Source organism: Heterodontus francisci, chromosome 19, assembly GCF_036365525.1.
Source record: "Heterodontus francisci isolate sHetFra1 chromosome 19, sHetFra1.hap1, whole genome shotgun sequence".
NCBI lineage: Eukaryota > Metazoa > Chordata > Chondrichthyes > Heterodontiformes > Heterodontidae > Heterodontus > Heterodontus francisci.
The window spans coordinates 59,587,341-59,605,717 of NC_090389.1; the positions used below are offsets into that span (position 1 = coordinate 59,587,341).

Here is an 18,377-nt window from a genome sequence, read left to right on the forward strand (position 1 = left end):
AATTGTTTCAAATTTTTCACAAATATTTTCTGTCTACTTGAAATTCATAATGTCCAAACTAAGTTTTAAAAAAAATAATCTGATTATATTTACTCTTTGAATTGTCTTTTTAATGCCTTCATTTAAGTTTTCACTTCAAGGTTTAAACCTCTCTGAAGCAGTTGGAAAGAGCTTTCAGCCACACCTATGTATTCTGAGCATGAGCAGTTTGCAAAATTGGCCAGAATACAATGTGTATCAGCAGGAGTTGAAGTGTAGAAAGGTGTGTCCCCTTATCTGGTGAGGTTTTCAGAGTTTCGTTTTTTTTTCAAGATGTCTAAAAAAAAAAATTGTCAGTGTTTTATTTCAGGTTTATTACATGCTGTTATGAGTTGTTCAGAAGATAATACTGTATTGGCAGGGCCTATTATCACAGTATTGTTCAACAGAAATTGCTGACTAGCCACAGATTTGGCTACAGTGACACAATTTTAGCCACATGCAGTAATTTTAGTGGAAAACACTTGTACTGTATACACTTGCGTAATACATGTAAGTAGACTTTACATAGGGATATTTACTTAAACATCTATCACCACTCCAACACAAAATCAAAAAACCGATTCTGGAAATCTGAAATTAAAACATAAAATGTAGGGAACACTTGGATCTGGCAGCATCTGTGGAGAGAGAAACAGTTTCAGGCCGATGATGTTTCATCAGAAGCTTTATTTCAGGTTTATTAATTACTGTTTTGAACTGGTCAACATTCAGTAACTAAGGAAGTAAAGTACTCACAATTATCAAAGACACTGACTCTGCTTTTTGTTTTACTACTTTACCAGCAAATGTATGGAGATTAGAGTACACGTGCATACACCAAGCGAATATGAGTATTGAGATCACATGCCCAACAATGGTTTTTATTTAGTTATTTATTTAGTTCCGAAGAAGGGTCACTGACCCGAAACATTAACTCTGCTTCTCTTTCCACAGATGCTGCCAGACCTGCTGAGTGATTCCAGCATTTCTTGTTTTTGTTTCAGGTTTCCAGCATCCGCAGTATTTTGCTTTTATTTTAATGGTTTTTATTACTCACTTTTCATTTACTAACAGAAATTCAATTTTCCCCATTTGAAATTCCAATTGTAGACAGTGGCTAAAATTTTGGACAATATTCTGTTAACATGATATATTTAATGGTTAGAAGGGAAAATGGAGATTGCCTATTGAAATAACTTTCTCTTTGTTGCTTATCAAAATTCAATCCAAAAATCGACTTTCTGAAGCATTATTGCGGCTTAAGGCATTTATATAAAATAAAAAGTGAATAATGAACTTCTGAGCATTTGAAGTAAATTTTCCTCAACTAAATTTTTATTAAAGATGTCATGCAGACCCCCACCTGCCAAGAATGAGGCATATTGGTTTTGTCATATGAACATTGATTTTTAATTGTTGCTGGAGCGAGGAAATGACTTGTTGAACAGATCAGCCATGGCTGGAAAAACATTTGCATACTAACAGATGGTGCTTGTCTAGACAAAGGACCATTCCCTGACACGTTCAACTCACAATGGATGTTGATCACCGGACAGTGAGGAGGTGGGGAAGCGCATTTCAGGGCCTGCTGGGGTGATGCAATCCCCAGGGGCGAGGACTGGTTGGACCAGCTGTTCACATGACTAACTGGCTGTTCCAAGGGTTTTTTGAACGAACCACAGAGTTTGAACTCAAGAAAGACTGCTCCTGGACTGAGAAGATCTCTCCTGTCTGCTCCCATCTCTTTCTCATGGAACTGAATCTACTGAAGACATATGAACCCCAAGAGAGAAAGGTCTCCTACAGTGAAAAAGGTTTAAGAAGAATACTGGACCCCAACGAAAAGTAAGATCTACCTACAATCAACGACTTTACAGTGAGGTCGATGAACCGTAACAAAAACTCTTCAGATATCGCCTCAAACCTTTCCACTTTATTTTTCTTCTCTTTTCTGTCTCTATTTGCACGTATGCATGCCAGCGTGGGAGCGTGTGTATCTGTAGGCGTCAACCGAATTAGAGTTTAAGTTCAAGTGTAATAAATTTCAACTTCTAAACCTAAGAAAGCCTGTTTGTGCTCGTTTCTTTGCCTTATAATTGGAAAGCAGTGAACAAGGATTCACCGAGGGGGAGCTAAAAACACGGTGTGTTTAAAATTAAACCCTGTGACGGTAAGACCGTGAAGGCTGAGAGGGAACCCTAGATGCCTTTCTCACCTAGTCGTAACCATGATTATAAATTGGCAAACTCATCAATAGTACATGAAATTTTCCACTTCTGTGCTCTGAGCACTTGCTAGGAGTGCATATCAGAAAATTATAGATCCCATGATATCTGTCCATAAACATTCCGTTTTTTTTAAATTAAGGTTTAAATGCTTTAAGGCAGCAACATAAAGGCACAATCTGTCTGACAGTGAAGGTGACAGTGGAGTGCTTGAGAGCACAAAAATTGTGGATTGGTTGGGAAAGGGAGCTGATGGGTGGGAGCATAGTTTCGGGTTGAGCTACTATTAAAGGGGCCGGCGACTGTTTGGGTCAGAATTCCTTGGGCACCCCCTTACCCACAAAACTGTTGGAGCTTGCTAGGCTCTGGACCCTGCAATTTGCCAAGACCCCCTCTTCACCAGTGCTCTCAAAATCTGTGACTCCTTTCAAAATACTGCTAGCCTCTGCAAACCCATCAAAGTATTGTCAGATTCTGGCCCACCTTCCAAGTATACCCAGATTCCAGAACTGCCCCATTTCTGAATTCAGTGCCTGTGTTACTACGGCTTGGTTTAACTATTGTTACAAAACCACTGACTCATCTTAAGCAAGGGCGATCTGTTGGTACTATATTAGCCCAAAATTTGCTGTGACACGGCAATGTGGCAGTGGACAGTGCCTGTTGTTAGTCAGAGTTTCGCTTGCCTATTTAATGTTGATATTTTGCACTGCAGGTTATTTGAAGTGATAGTTGGAAACGGTGCAGCACTCTGTACAAGGCATCTGGTATCTGAGTGCACAGGGCAAGCAACTGTATAATTCCTTAACTCATCAGATTGAAAGAGTCTGACATTAATAGCTCGAGGATTGAACAAGGAAGTGTAAATTAGAGTGGGTGGATTCAATGTCAAATCAGATGCAGAAAGAGAAACAAAATAAAGGAAATAACCTTTAATGAGGGTGGAAAATGAGCAATTGCAGATCAGCTGCCTGTAATACACCCAATTAATTTTCGTATTTATTTGAAGTAATGTTGTCCCCTCCTATCCCAGTTCTCTTGCTCCATCCTTCCGCCTCCTTTCTCGCAGGTGACTGCAAACATGGTACACTAATCATACTTATATACTAAGACAATGAATAAAATTTATTTACACAATGTACAAAAGAGATTTTAGGTATATGCTAGAAGTTAGAAGCAGTATTTTAAAATAAATAACTCAAGTATATATTAGAACTCACTGCTCTCTCAGTTCCTGCTTTCAGATGCTGACACTCGAAACAGCCTCTTGCCTTTAATATTAAAGTTTGAATGTCCATGGACCTCTTCAGTAATCATTAACAAACCAGATAAATTACTTTTATCCCTCTTAACTCCTGTGAAAAAGAGAAATTCTTAGTCAAAAACAATTTCATTGTTGCAGAAACAGACATTCTACAAATCTGTTGCTGTGCATGATGCACGGAGGCGGCATGTTTTGTGTAATCAAAGCTGCTTGTGTATCTCTGATGCTTAGCAACCAACCATTGTAATATGCAACAATATAGAATCATAGTCATGTTTGATATTAAACTGAAGCAAAGTTCTCAGAAACAGAATTCCAGATGGAAAACTGTTACACAAAGCAGTTACAGATGTTACGACCAGTTGAGAAAGAGGTCTAGGGTTCCGTTTCAGCTTCACCTAGTCTTACCATAACAGGGTTTAATTTAAACACACCATGTTTATAGCTCCCCCTTGGAAAATCCTTGTTCACCGCTTTCCAATTATAAGTCAAAGCAACCAGCACAAACAGGTTTTCTTAGGTTTAAAGAAGAAAAGTTGAAATTTATTAAACTTAAACTTAATTCGGTTGACGCCTACGGATACATGATGCGCCCATGCTAGCATGCATATGCAATACACACATACAAATAGACTCAGAAAAGAGCAGAAGAAAAATAAAGTGGAAAAATTTGAGGGAATATCTGAAGAATCGTCGTTACGGTTCTTCAAGCTCACTGTAGAGTCCTCGATTGTAGATAGATGTTACTTTTTGTTAGAACAAAGAACAAAGATAATTACAGCACAGGAAACAGGCCCTTCGGCCCTCCAAGCCTGCGCCGATCCAGATCCTCTCTTTAAACATGTCGCCTATTTTCTAAGGTTCTGTATCTCTTTTCTCCCTGCCCATTCATGTATCTGTCTAGATACATCTTAAAAGACTCCATCGTGCCCGCATCTACCACCTCCGCTGGCAATGCGTTCCAGGTGCCCACCACCCTCTGCGTAAAGAACTTTCCACGCATATCCCCCCTAAACCTTTCCCCTTTCACTTTGAACTCGTGTCCTCTAGTAATTGAAACCCCCACTCTGGGAAAAAGCCTCTTGCTATCCACCCTGTCTATACCTCTCATGATTTTGTACACCTCAATCAGGTCCCCCCTCAACCTCCGTCTTTCTAATGAAAATAATCCTAATCTGCTCAACCTCTCTTCATAGCTAGCGCCCTCCATACCAGGCAACATCCTGGTGAACCTCCTCTGCACCCTCTCCAAAGCATCCACATCCTTTTGATAATGTGGCGACCAGAACTGTACGCAGTATTCCAAATGTGGCCGAACCAAAGTCCTATACAACTGTAACATGACCTGCCAACTCTTGTACTCAATGCCCCGTCCGATGAAGGAAAGCATGCCGTATGCCTTCTTGACCACTCTATTTACCTGCGTTGCCACCTTCAGGGAACAGTGGACCTGAACACCCAAATCTCTCTGGACATCAATTTCCCCCAGGACTTTTCCATTTACTGTATAGTTCACTCTTGAATTGGATCTTCCAAAATGCATCACCTCGCATTTGCCCTGATTGAACTCCATCTGCCATTTCTCTGCCCAACTCTCCAATCTATCTATATTCTGCTGTATTCTCTGACAGTCCCCTTCACTATCTGCTACTCCACCAATCTTAGTGTCGTCTGCAAATTTGCTAATCAGTCCACCCAGTATTCAAGCCTGGCTACCCGATCTGAACCCGACCAAACCCGACTACATGTGTTGGGTTCAGGTCGGGTCTATATTCTGTGTCCGGCATTCGGGCTCGGGTCGGGTCGGGCTGGACTGTACTGTTTAGCTTTGGCAGTCTTGGTGCCACCTGTCATCTCCACTTATGTGAAAACCCCAGTATAAATACATATTATGTATTAAAACTTAAGTGTGACATTTTTAAACCAAACTTTTCACTGTTCTGATTAAAACAAACATTTTAAAATGTGGGAACACATGTTTTATTTTTCCAGACTGGTTTTCAGTCTCAAAATTTTTGTGAATTGCATTTCTAAGGCAAAACAGAGGATCCAACTTACTTAATTCTCATTCCTGAGTGGGTGAGAGATTAACTTATACTCAAGTTATCTTAGTTTTGATCATCCAGTGTTTCAAATGCAAATATTAAAATTGAAAATGCATAGAACCAATATTTATTGTAGCTTGTCTAGACGTTAATTGGCATTGTGCACAATGTTTCTTTTTGTGTTTTTTTTCGTATATCTGGGGTGGGGACGGGAGGAGGTTGAATAATCACCACAGGCCATCCAAGTATAAATTCTAAATCTTCCACAGTAATGAATTAAAACACGCTGGCATATTAATCTGCCATTATAGTCTATATTAGTCAACCTAATAGCTTGTGTTCCTTGAATTTCCTCTGATTCCAAAGGGCTGGTGTTCTGTTCCATGGGAGTGAATAGGGGGTTGGCTATCTCTCTCAACTTCGGTTCATGTCAAAACCATTTTGAAGACATTAGAAAAGTGTAGCATTATTAATACAATATTTTCCCATCAAATGTAGATAATTTCAAACAAGCTAGAATGGCTGTAGAAGTAATGTTGATTGATTTTCAAAAGCACGCCTTTGTCCCATTACTTGCCAACTGACTGTTTCACAGTAGCAGACAAGTAACATTGCAGAGAGAAAACCATCTATGAGCTTAACTAAAAAATGTATATCAAACCACGTACTCATGGGAATAGACAGGGCGATAGATGGTTCTTTTCCTGGAGAATGTAGAGCCTTTGGAATACATTGTCAGCTGATGTGGTGGGTGCTGACTTTCTCAGTGGCTTCAGGAGGGAGCTTGATCAGTTCCTGACTCTGAGAAAAATTGCGTCATATAGAAGGTAAGTTTCTTTATAGGTAACACGTGATCCATGTAATCTCCTGGACAGGTTTTCGACTGCCAGGGCAGCAGGGCATTGGAGAGGAAATTTACTTTTTTTTCCCCTCATTGGCCTAAGGGTATTATGTTTTTTGCCACTGCTAGTAGATTTAGATGCGAATTAGGGAGAGGAAAGAAGTGTTTAGCCATGATGGTCCAGCTGTCTTGGTGTGGGACAGTCTTGATGGGCAGCTAGCCTTTCTGTGTCATTTCCATAAGTTTGTAAGCTAGAAATTTCCCTCTATGTCCACTCAAATTGTACAGTGACCTGAATGCAACAAATGCTACAAGTACCTCCTTCCTCAATATTGTAGGTGAAGAAATAAGTAGTGGGGATCTAAAATAGACAAAAGTTGGTTATGCACCCTAGCAGAGTCTGGGAATTCTCTGACACAGTAATACTGATGTAGATTTCCCAATTGTACTAATAATTGCCATTCCCATTAGCTGGTGGCATTATTTTCTTTTTAATCTACAATTTTTTTCTGTTTCAATATTATGTTTGATATTTTTGCGCCGGGTCAGGCATGAAAAAAAATTAAAGGGCTCTGACCCGGGTCAGGTTTTAATTTTATACCCGAGCCAGGCTTTACCCAGTATTCTTCTTAAACCTTGTTCGCTGTAGGAGACATTTCTCTCTTGGGGTTCATGTGTCTTCAGTGGATTCAGAGGTTTGTGAGAAAGAGGTGGGAGCAGACAGGACAGGCTGTGGCAAGCTAGCCAGGAGAGGTCTTTTCAATTCAGGAGCAAACTGCTTTCTGCCCAAACTCTACAAATTCAAAAAACTCAGGTTGCCCAGCAGGCTAGTCATGTGACTACTGGTTTGACCATGTCCGTTTGTGTATTCGGCCATCTTAGCAGTCAACCTGGAATGCGAGCTCCCCCACCTTCAGCGTCTGGTGATCAAAAGTCCATTGTGGGTTGAATGTTAGGGAATGGCGGCTTTGTTCTTCCAAGCACTGTCTGTTAATATGCAAATGTCTTTTCCAGCCAGGGCTGATCTGTTCAGCAAGTCTTCCCCTCACTCCAGGAACAGTTTAAAATCAATGTTCATGACAAAATTAATGTGCCTTATTCTTGGCAGGTGGGGGCCTAGCATGACACAGGAAACAGATTCAAGTTGCTGAAATACCACTTGTTCGCTTAAGACTGATCCTGTGGCTCAGCTTCCTTATATTAACTCGCAATGAATGAAAACTCAGCACAGAGGTATTCCAATTTTAAAGGTGTGCAAAGGAAACCTGACCCCAGTCCAAATGCTGGGCCCAGAAGCCTGACATGACCCAACCCGCACCCCACGTGCGACGGATCCCGTCGGGGTTGGGTCGAGTAGCAGGCCTTTACATATGGGTAAAGGCCTGCTACCCGACCCGACCACGTCGGGTCCTGACAACGTGTCATATTCGGGCCGGGTCATGTCAGACTTCCGGGTCTGGCATTTGGGCTTGGTCGGGTTTCCTTTGCACACCTTTTAATTCAGATAAGAACATAAAAAATAAGGGCAGGAGTAGGCCGTATGACTCCTCGGGCCTGCTCTTCCATTTAATAAGATCATGACTGGTACTCAACCTCAACTCCGCTTTCCTGCCCGATTCCCGTATCCGTCGAGTCCCTTAGAGTCTAAAGATCTATCGCTCTCCGCCTTGAATATCTTCAATGCGTGAGCATCACAGGCGCTGAGGTAGAAAATTCTAAAGATTCACAACTCTTTGAGCGAAGACATTTCTGCTTATCTCAGTCCGAAAAGGCCGACCTCTTATCCTGAGACTATACCCCCTAGTTCTAGACTTTCCAGCTAGGGGAAACAGGCTCTCAGCATTTTCCTTGACAAGCCCTGTCAGAATCTTGTATATTCCAATAAGATCGCCTCTCATTCTTCTAAACGCCAGAGTGTATAGCCTCATTTTACTAAATCTGTCCTCATAAGATAAGAAAAATGAGCAGTGGTAAACCATTTGGCCCTTCGAGCTTACACCTCCATTCAATATGATCATGGCTGATCTACTCAACTCCATCCCTCTGCACTATCCCCAGAACCCTTGATTCCCTTAGTATCCTAAAATCTGTTGACCTCTGTCTTGAATATACACAATGACTGAGAAGCACAGCCTTCTGGTTTAGAGAATTCCAAAGATTTACAACCTTCTGAATGAAGGCATTTCTCTTCATTTCAGTCCTAAATGGCCTTAACTTGAGACTGTGTCCCCCTGGTTCTAAACTCTCCTGTCAAACAGCCCTCTTCCATGATTCAATTGTCACATTCAAATCACATGACTAGTAATGAATCTCACTTTAAGAACAGGTATATCATCAGCTATGTGATAAAAGGCCAACTAATTATTTGAAATGGAGAAGAAACAAACACCTTTTGCAACCCTAGTTTGTCCAACCAAGTGTATTGGCATCCTTCCATCTATAAAAGATGATGGACATGCAGCAAACAATCCATTTAGGAGGGGTGTCTTCTCTGGTACACCTTTGCTGATGGCTGTGAATGCCAATCCTTGAGAGGCAGGTTCTACCACAAGTGCTGCACATGAAGCTGCCAAGTGACACTGAGAGTTGTTTTCGGCATTGACGCCTGTTGCCAAGCTGCCGTAGCAACTGGTGATCATGGTAGTGCATGCCAGTCCACAGGATGTGTTGCCATCTCCCTCTTTCATCAGCTAGAGCCTTCCAGGTGCGATAGTTGAGATTTAGGGCCTCCACGCTTGTGATGCTCGCAAGCATCCTTGCAGTGGAGTTTCGGGCACCGCACTGGTCCTCTTGCCCTGGTTACTTCACCATACAGAAGCTACGCAGCAAACAGAGAGGTAGCCTTTCGGCTTGGAAGCTGGAATGTGAGGACTATGTGCCCTGGAATGAACAATGACCTACACACCACAGCAAGTGTACGCAAGAAAGCCCTGATTGACCGTGAGCAACATCAGCTTGGTGTTGACATTGCTGCTCTACAAAAAACAAGATTATCCAACATAGGCTCTACTGGCATGGAAAGAATGCTGAAAATCGCTGTGAGCGTGGTGTAGGCTTCACAGTGAGCCACTGGCTGACACAGCCAATTGAGCCACCAGTAGCAACCCCGGAGCGCCTCATCTCCCTGCGGCTATCATCTGATGGAGGCACAGTCAACGTCATGTGCATCTACGTGTCAATTCTAAACGCCAGGATTTCCCTATTTCTGTGACTCCCTAGGTGCCATTCTGAGGAACCTCCCAAATGGTAAGAGGCAAATCGTGCTGGGTGACTTCATTGCGTGTTGGGGCAATCAGTGATTCACGACCAACATATCTCGCTCGTCATGGGGTGGGCAAGATTAAAGATAATGGACAACACCTTCTTGAGCTTTGTGTCCTGAATGAGCTTTACATCACCGGCACCTTCTTCCAGGGCAGACATCGACACAAGGTATGGCATCCCCCAAGACCTGGACATTGACACCAACTAGAGCGAGTCATCACAAGGTCGCACAATATACCCAGTGTTCACACCCGCACCTACCAAAGTGCAGATTGTGACACCAACCGCTCTCTTATCAGCAGCAGAGTGAAGGTGCACCCCCCAAAAGTTTCACAGCTCCAAATATGATGGCCTGCCACGCATCAGCATCCCTTGCATAAGTAATGAAGCCAAATACTAGCACTTTGCATTGTTGTTAGAATGCCTGCTACCCACCAAACCCTTAACACTGACATTGAAGCTTGGAAGTCACTAAGCTCAATCATCTATGAAGCAGCATAAACATCATTTGGTGAAGGCGGAACCTGCAACAAGGACTGGTTTGAGACCTGCTTAGCGGAGATGATATCTGTCATTGATGCAAAAAATAAAGCCTACATGATCCACAGCAGCTAAGACATTGCACGACCTGAAAGTAGCCAAGACAGCGGTGCAAAGGACAGGGAGGTACTGCACAAACACATACTGGATCATCTTGTGTCAAGAAATCCAAACTGCATGTGACAAAGGAAATCTACAAGCTATGTACATAAGGGATCAAGAAGGCACTTGGCCCTGCCATCATCAAAGTTGCTCCCCTAAAGTTAGCAGATGGTGAAGTACACATCAACAGAAGTAAAGAGATGCCCCACTGGGTGGAACATTACTGTGAGCTGTACTCCTGAGAGTTGGACATCTCTCAGTCTACACTTGATGCTCTGCTGCAACTTCCTGTCATGGATGAGTTAGATGAAGAACCCTCATCACTGGAGCTCGAAAAGGCTATAGACCACTTGGCAAACAGTAGGGCACCCGGCAAGGACGGAATCTCAGCCGAACTGCTCGAGCATGGAAAGTCCCAGCTATTGCCTCACCTTTATGACCTCCATCTCTGCTGGAAAGTAAGCTGTTCGACAGGAGCTACGTGATGCTAAATTCCAACGAAGTACTGAACTAAAATAAAACACATTTAAAAATTTGTGACATATATAAAACATATATATAACATTGTGATATATATAAAGTGCCTTTGTGATTTTGAATGTAGTCTGCTGACAAATTACAAAGATGGAAAATGAGAGGGAAAACTGTCAGGAATATTGAATTTTTTGTGGCAGAGGTAGAAAACATAAAGGATGTGGATGAGCATTAGAAGCCAAAGAACCATGATGTGATTAGCAAAACAAAGATTTCCAGCTTTTCTATCCCAATACAGAAGCAAAAACAAATATTTTGATCATGAGAAAAGGAAAACTGCAATTAAAGTGGCTAAAATAAAGCCACAGACAACTGTTCCATTACATATACTCAGCTGAACCTGACAGAAGAGGTATATGACCTTCTTCCTGCATCAGAGGTAAACTAGTTTACGCAGATGATAATGAGTGTGGTTTTGCAGTCACCTGAAGATCATGAACAAACTAAAATAATTTCTTATATATGTCTATTAATACTAAATCCAATTTATGAAAAACAAAGGACACATTGCACATTCTGGGAGATGACTGTCGGGATGTGCTGTCCTTGCGAATATGTCCTTGTATTTGGTGCTCAGAATTGGTGACAAAAGTTGAAAGGATGTTCCATTTTTCAGCACTTCTATCCTGTGAATTAATGGACACATGTTCACAAACATGTGTAAAATTTTAAAAGTTGATGTTGCTTTTTGTTGCAGGATCAAAAAGAAGGGTAATTTAAACTCTTGGCCACTGACTTCACGCTACCTTTGGTACCAAAAGGGATGCTTCAAGAAATTTGAGCAATATTCAGAAAAACTCCTGACAAAGTCAAATTTAAATTAAAAATAAAAACCTTCAACATACACGAAATTGATCTGTATATATAGCCAAGGTATCCGAAATAGACCCTGACAGTGGGTTATTGCTCATCCCTGTTTTCTGAATTAAAAACAGTTGTACAGTTCATTTGACTCAGTTATAGAATAGCGTAAGCTATTTTTTCCTCTACTGTATTTTGTTGAGTAAATCAAATTTTACATCTGTATGGCAATCTGTATAAATCCAATGAATAGTAGTTACCAATAATATTTTTTAGAGTTTTTATGAATAACAGTTCAGATTGCCATTGCACTTCTAGTACAAATGCAGCATGAATCCTGAAGGAGGGGGCCTTACTTTGTTCAAAGTCCATTTATAAACTTAACACCTAATTGATATAACTGAAGTTTGGCATTGGTGTGAGGTTTTACACTGATGTTTAACCTATAGTTGGTAAATGCATGCAAAGCTATATAATTTTAATGAATTATTACAAGAAAATGTCAAACCTGCAGAATGGGTTTGTGAATGTCAGTAGAATTTCAATATTAGTAGGTATGACGTGGTGCATTTTGGTTGAAGGAATAAAGAGGCCGAATACTCCTTGGAAAATAAGAGCATAAATGAGAAACAGAGCAAAGGAATCGGGTACAAATTCATAAATCATTAATAGTAGCAATGCAGGTTAACAAGGCCATAAAAATGCAAACAATGTGCTGGTGTTAATTTCTAGAGGAATAGAAATGAAAAGCAGAGTGGTTATGTTAAACTTGTATACAACCATGATTAGGCCACACCTGGAGTATTGTGCACAGGTCTGATCTTCATGTTACAAGAAGAGAATAAAAGATATAGAAGGTATAAAAAGGATTTACAAATATGATACCAGAGATTCTAGCCATCAGGAAAGACTAAACAGGCTGGGGTTCTTTGCTCCAGAAAAGAGAAGGCTGAGGGGTGACCTAATAGAGATCTTTAAAATTATGAAGGGTAGATGTAGAGAAGATGTTTCACTTGTGGGGGAGTCCAAAACTAGCAGCCATAAATATAATAATTCAAGTAAAGAATTCAGGAGAAACTTATTTTCCAGAGAGTGGTTAGAATGTGGAACTCGCTACTACATGGAGTAGTTAAGAATAGCATAGGTCCATTTAAGGGGGAAGCTAGATAAGTACATGAAGGAGAAAAAAATAGAATATACTTGTAGTGTTAGATGGAGTAGGGAGGGAAGAGACTGCTGTGGAGTCTAAATGCTAGCATAGACCAGTTGGGCTGAATGGCCTGTTGCTGTGCTGTAATTTCTATAATTCTATGTATTACAAGTGCTTCTGTAATGAACACTTGCAAAATGCCAACGACTGATGCAAAAGTTAACACCAGAATGTAGCGATACAGATAGAAGTTTATGACCTTCATAATTCTAAATAACTCTATACCATGGGGCATAGTCTGATGTGTATTACTTTGTTTTGCCAACTGTGTTGCACATTGTATTTGAAACGTTGGTAAAACTATTAAATGATAGCACCTTTATAGAGCAGATAGAGCCTTTCTAAAAACATTTCTTATAGAAGTGTTTCTGCAATTGCAAGATAAGATACTGAACAGGAATTAGTCTCTAAAAGCAGATCTTCACATTTTGTACACTTTAATCAGAGTAGCCATTGCTGTAGTTCCACATTAACCATTTTCCTCTCTGAAAACTTTGGCAAGGATGTAAATTTTCCATTTTATATTCATGTACAGTTTGGCTCACGTTTAAAAAAAAAAATCCACTCTAGCAGACTTTACTGAGATAATGTTCCATCTCGTATACTATCTTTACCGCTGCTTTTTCCTTCAGAGAACTCTAGCAGTTGTGCTTGGTGGAACGCCACTGGGAACAGCCCTCCAGTCACAAAAGCACCCGTCAACAGTTACCCTTTGTTTCCTGCCACTGAGCCAATTTTGTATCCACCTTGCTACATTTCCCTGAATCCCATGGGCTTTTTATTTTAACCAGTCTACCATGTGACACCTTGTCAAAAGCCTTTCTAAAATCCATGTAGACTACATCAGCTGCACTACCCTCATCAGTTTTCCTCATTACTGCAAAAAATTTGGTTAAGTTGGTCAGACAAGATCTTTCCTTAACAAATCCATGCTGACTGTCCTTGATTAATCTGTGCCCTTCTAAGTGACAGTTTATCCTGTCTCTCAGAATTGATTCCAATAATTTGCCCACTATTGAGGTTAGATTGACTGCCCTGTAATTATTTGATCTATCCCTCGCTCCCTAATGGTTTACTGAAGTTCTGTCAAGAGAATACAGTGGAAAGCCAGTTATTTACTGCACTGATTATTGTAATTCATCTGTGAAGTTTAGGAAGATAAAGCTTGTGTGCAGAGATACATATTTAGTGCTGTAAAATGAAATTTCTAACTGTTTGGGGTAATGAGTACCTAGCATTTATCATTAAGGCAGTGACCTTTGCGTACTAGTATAAATCTCACTGAGATCTACCTAGAATTAACTGGGCGTGTCACGAAAGTGACTGTTACATAGTTCAGCAGTAGTCTGGCTTCTAATTTGTTTAACGGTAAAGTTTGTATTGGCTGCAGCTGCTAGCCTTGCTTCTGTAAAATATATAGTTTGACCTGTTTTCAGATTTAGTTGTTTTAAATACATCACAAATGCTTGCTACTGATTTTTGAAATACAGTTGCTTTTGTTCAATGATTAATTCATATGGTATATTCCTGTTTTTAGAACTTGAATTTGCTTTGTGTTTTATGTTAGATTTTTGTATGTGCAGTGAATCTTAAGGAATATCTATCTTTTCTCCATAGATTGTGAGGAGCAACGGCACTGAACATTAGAATTACAGTACTTATAACTGTACTTCGTACTGGCAACCAAAACAATTTTGTTCTCCAGGACCAACACATCAAACCAACATAAAGCAGGACAGAATGATGTTCAACACCTCCAGGACAGTTTTAACGCACACTGTTGTTGCAGCTAGAAATATGCATAGATTGATTGAGATCACAAAAGTGAATGTGTCAAGCAGTTTGTTTGCTAGGTTCCGACAGCGCCAGAATTTAAGTACATCGGCTAAAACCTGTGCTGCAAAGTCGCAAGCATATAGCTATATAATAGTGGGAGCAGGTTCTGCTGGATGCGTCTTGGCAAACCGTCTTTCTGAAGATCCCAATAATTCAGTGCTGCTTTTAGAAGCAGGGCCTAAAGATACACTATTGAGTAGCAAACGACTAATGTGGAAAGTTCATATGCCAGCTGCCTTGATATACAATCTCTGCGATGATCAATATAACTGGTATTATCATACTACACCTCAGAAGCACATGAATAACCGTGTAATGTACTGGCCTAGAGGTCGTGTTTGGGGAGGATCCTCCTCATTGAATGCAATGGTATATATCCGTGGGCACGCAGAGGATTATAATCGTTGGGAGAGACAAGGTGCTACTGGTTGGGATTATGATCACTGCCTTCCTTATTTTAGGAAGGCACAGTGTCACGAACTAGGAGCTGACATGTATAGAGGGGGAAATGGACCATTACATGTATCACGTGGAAAGACAAAACACCCTCTTCATGTTGCTTTTCTTGAAGCTGGGCAACAAGCTGGCTACCCATTTACTGATGACATGAATGGATTCCAGCAAGAGGGAGTTGGTTGGATGGATATGACAATTTACAAAGGTATTGAAAGTTGATGATTGATGTGTGATATATTTTACTCTTTGAGAAATTGAAATTTACTCTGTAATTGTGGGAATGTGTAGCTGAAACATGGGATTTCTGTTGGTTGACTAGTTTTTGTTTGTTTCAATAACTGCATACCTGTATTTGTGATCCATTAACACTTGTCACACAACTAACGTGTCACTTAACCAGTGTAAGTGCCAAGGTGTGTGTTAATGCAGCTCTGAGCAGTACTTCTGCAAACCAAATTCTAAAGGCCCGTTTTACAGACAAGTTCTGAATGTTGTTGTAGTGGAAATACAGTGGGGAGGGAGGGAAGAGTGAGATTATCCCAAAATAAGTTGCTTTCTATAGTGCTCCTCATGCAAAAAAAATTCAAAGTACTTTATGAAAGGGTGGCATTGGTAGTGCATTACAGAGGCTGACTAGCCATACAGGTCTTTTTTTTTAAAAACAGGTTTTAGATCTCAGTTGCTGACCTAAATTAGCTCATGCATTGTTTCTTTGCTATGCCCAGGTAGCTGACCCTTTTGCCATAGACCCATTGCCAAGAGTTGTGCTGTTGGCAGGTTGTGTGCATTCTGTCTGGTTTCTGCACCTTGACCATCCTCTCCTCCTTTGTGATATAATTACTATTGGTTGCTATGTCTCTGCTCTTGGTCATAGAACTCCTTTAATGTTCTGTGTGCATTCTATCTGCTATGTGCACCTGGACTAATATCTCCTCCTCTTCCTCCTTTGTGATATAATTACTAGTGGTTGCTATGTCTCTGCTCTTGGTCATAAAACTCCTTTAATGTTCTGTTTTTTCAATGCTATGGTGATGCTTCACTTCCTTAAACATACTAAAATCTTCTGTTTCCTTAAATTTGCTGACCATGTGTATCCTGAAATTAAACACTTTATTAATCCCCCAGAATAAAACCGACCAAACCAAGTATCTTTAAACAGCAACAAATTAACTCTTTATTAATAAACTAAATCTTAAACACCATTGAGACAAACCTATGTCTAAAAAACTTAATAACTTATTTTATCCTAACCTTCATGCGCACACACATACATTCAAAAACCAACGGTTAACCGGTTTAAAAAATTATGTTTCTTAGGAATAAATAAGTAGCTGGGTTGTAAGTCCTGGTGATTTATGTTCCTGGTTGGTGAGGTCTCCCAGAGTAGAATAGTCAGATGCCACTCAAAGTCTCCAGGCAAATTCGACGAACTGTCTTTAAGGGATAGATGTTCAAAGCACTTCAGTTTCAGCAGGTGCGCATAGTTCTTTCAACGAGGAGTATAGCAACAGGTCTATTTGGATTTTAAAATTGGTAGTTTAGTTTGGTTTAGAGATACAGCACTGAAACAGGCCCTTCGGCCCACCGAATCTGTGCCGACCATCAGCCACCCATTTATACTAATCCTACACTAATCCCATATTCCTACCACATCCCCACCTGTCCCTATATTTCCCTACCAACTACCTATACTAGGGGCAATTTATAATGCCCAATTTACCTACCAACCTGCAAGTCTTTTGGCTTGTGGGAGGAAACCGGAGCACCTGGAGGAAACCCACGCAGACACAGGGAGAACTTGCAAACTCCACACAGGCAGTACCCAGAATTGAACCCGGGTTGCTGGAGCTGTGAGGCTGCGGTGCTAACCACTGCGCCACTGTGCCGCCCCTTTGAGTAGTCTTCCAGTAGAAACTTTACTGAGAATTCCAGCAAACGCAAACAGACAACAACAAATCACTGCTGACGCAGAGAATTCTTAAGAGTTTGGAAGTAAAAAGAAATTTACTTGCTCCAACAATGCAAATGTTCTTTTCCAGGTCTTTTTCTTTCCTTAAGTAATACATAGCCTGAAGATATATGTAGATTTTTCTGCTAAGAGAGAGAGATCCTTCCTTCAGGGAGCATGCTTCGCTGGCCTCCAGATCAAACTAGTTTTAGCCGGTCTTTATAAAGTTAAATTGAAACTATACAGCATGTGGCTTCTCTCTCCTGCTGTTGCCTAGGAAACAGGTGCAGCTGCTGGCACACTGTGCCCAGGGCGAGAGCAACTCTCAGTCTTAAAGGCACACTTTTGAAACAGACTCTTAAAGGCACACTGCTTTAAACAGGGGGGAAAACAGCTCCATGACAATAGTCACGTTTTGATTTGACTGTGCAGGAGTGGAAAGCTGCAGGAGTTTATTAATTTTTTTCTGCAAGGATACAAATTTTCATTGCAGCATTAAACACAGACGAATAGCCCCACTCGAGGGTTTTTTTTCTGATTGTATCAACTTTCTAAATTATGTTACTTTTTCCCTAAATTTGTTGAAAAAATAAAGAACTTGTATCTCTATGACACTTTCAGGACTTCAGTATGTCCCAAAGCATTTCATAGCAAATTAATTGCTTTGAAGTGTAGTTACTGTAGCGTAAGCAAACTTATCTGTGAACAGGAAGGTCCCACAGTCATGGAGTGAATAACCAATTAATCAGTTTTAGCTCTGTTGGTAGAAGGACAACTGTTGGCCAGAACAGTGGGAGAATTCTCCCCTCTTCCTCAACAAAACATCACTGGATCTTTTGCATGTCATCTGAAAGGCAGATGGGCTTAACATTTCATATTTCTCTGTAATCCTTTTACGACAATTTCTATGGACATTTACAGAATATCAGCAGAAATTCAGTTTTAATGCAACAGATTTCTTTTTCGGACTGGAGAAGTATTTGTGGTATTGAATCATACAAATCAAAAAGTCACAGGTTCAATTGCTGACTTGCAGTGACTTAACATTTCCACTGCTGTGCAAAGCTCCTGTTTTAATCTGTACTCAGTGACCTCTGTTGGAAAGTACCTGTGTACTGATGGCAGGTGAGGACAGAATTTGGATGTGATGAGTAATGGGCTCAACAATCAAATGACTTGCCGTTATTCACTTCTTGAGCTCACACATAAATGGCTGAATTTTACCAGCCCCTCGATGCCTTTGGGTCGAGGTGCGGGGGCCTGGAAAATGCTGTGGGGAGAGGCCCCGCC

The 18,377-nt window shown here is 40.7% G+C and overlaps 1 protein-coding gene across 4 annotated transcripts in view; it reads left to right on the forward strand.

The window, feature by feature from the left end:
- The window catches only part of chdh (choline dehydrogenase), an 83,561-nt gene that overhangs the window by 13,896 nt on the left and 51,288 nt on the right, over window positions 1-18,377 (forward strand). For 2 of the 4 annotated variants that reach the window (XM_068051726.1, XM_068051723.1), the window contains exon 2: window positions 14,465-15,344. In XM_068051726.1, coding sequence (XP_067907827.1) covers window positions 14,588-15,344 — 757 coding nt within the window. In that variant the 5' untranslated portion in view covers window positions 14,465-14,587. Of the gene's footprint in view, window positions 1-14,139; window positions 14,216-14,260; window positions 14,367-14,464; window positions 15,345-18,377 lie in introns of those variants that run through there. The other 2 variants (XM_068051725.1, XM_068051724.1) reach the window with 2 other exon arrangements.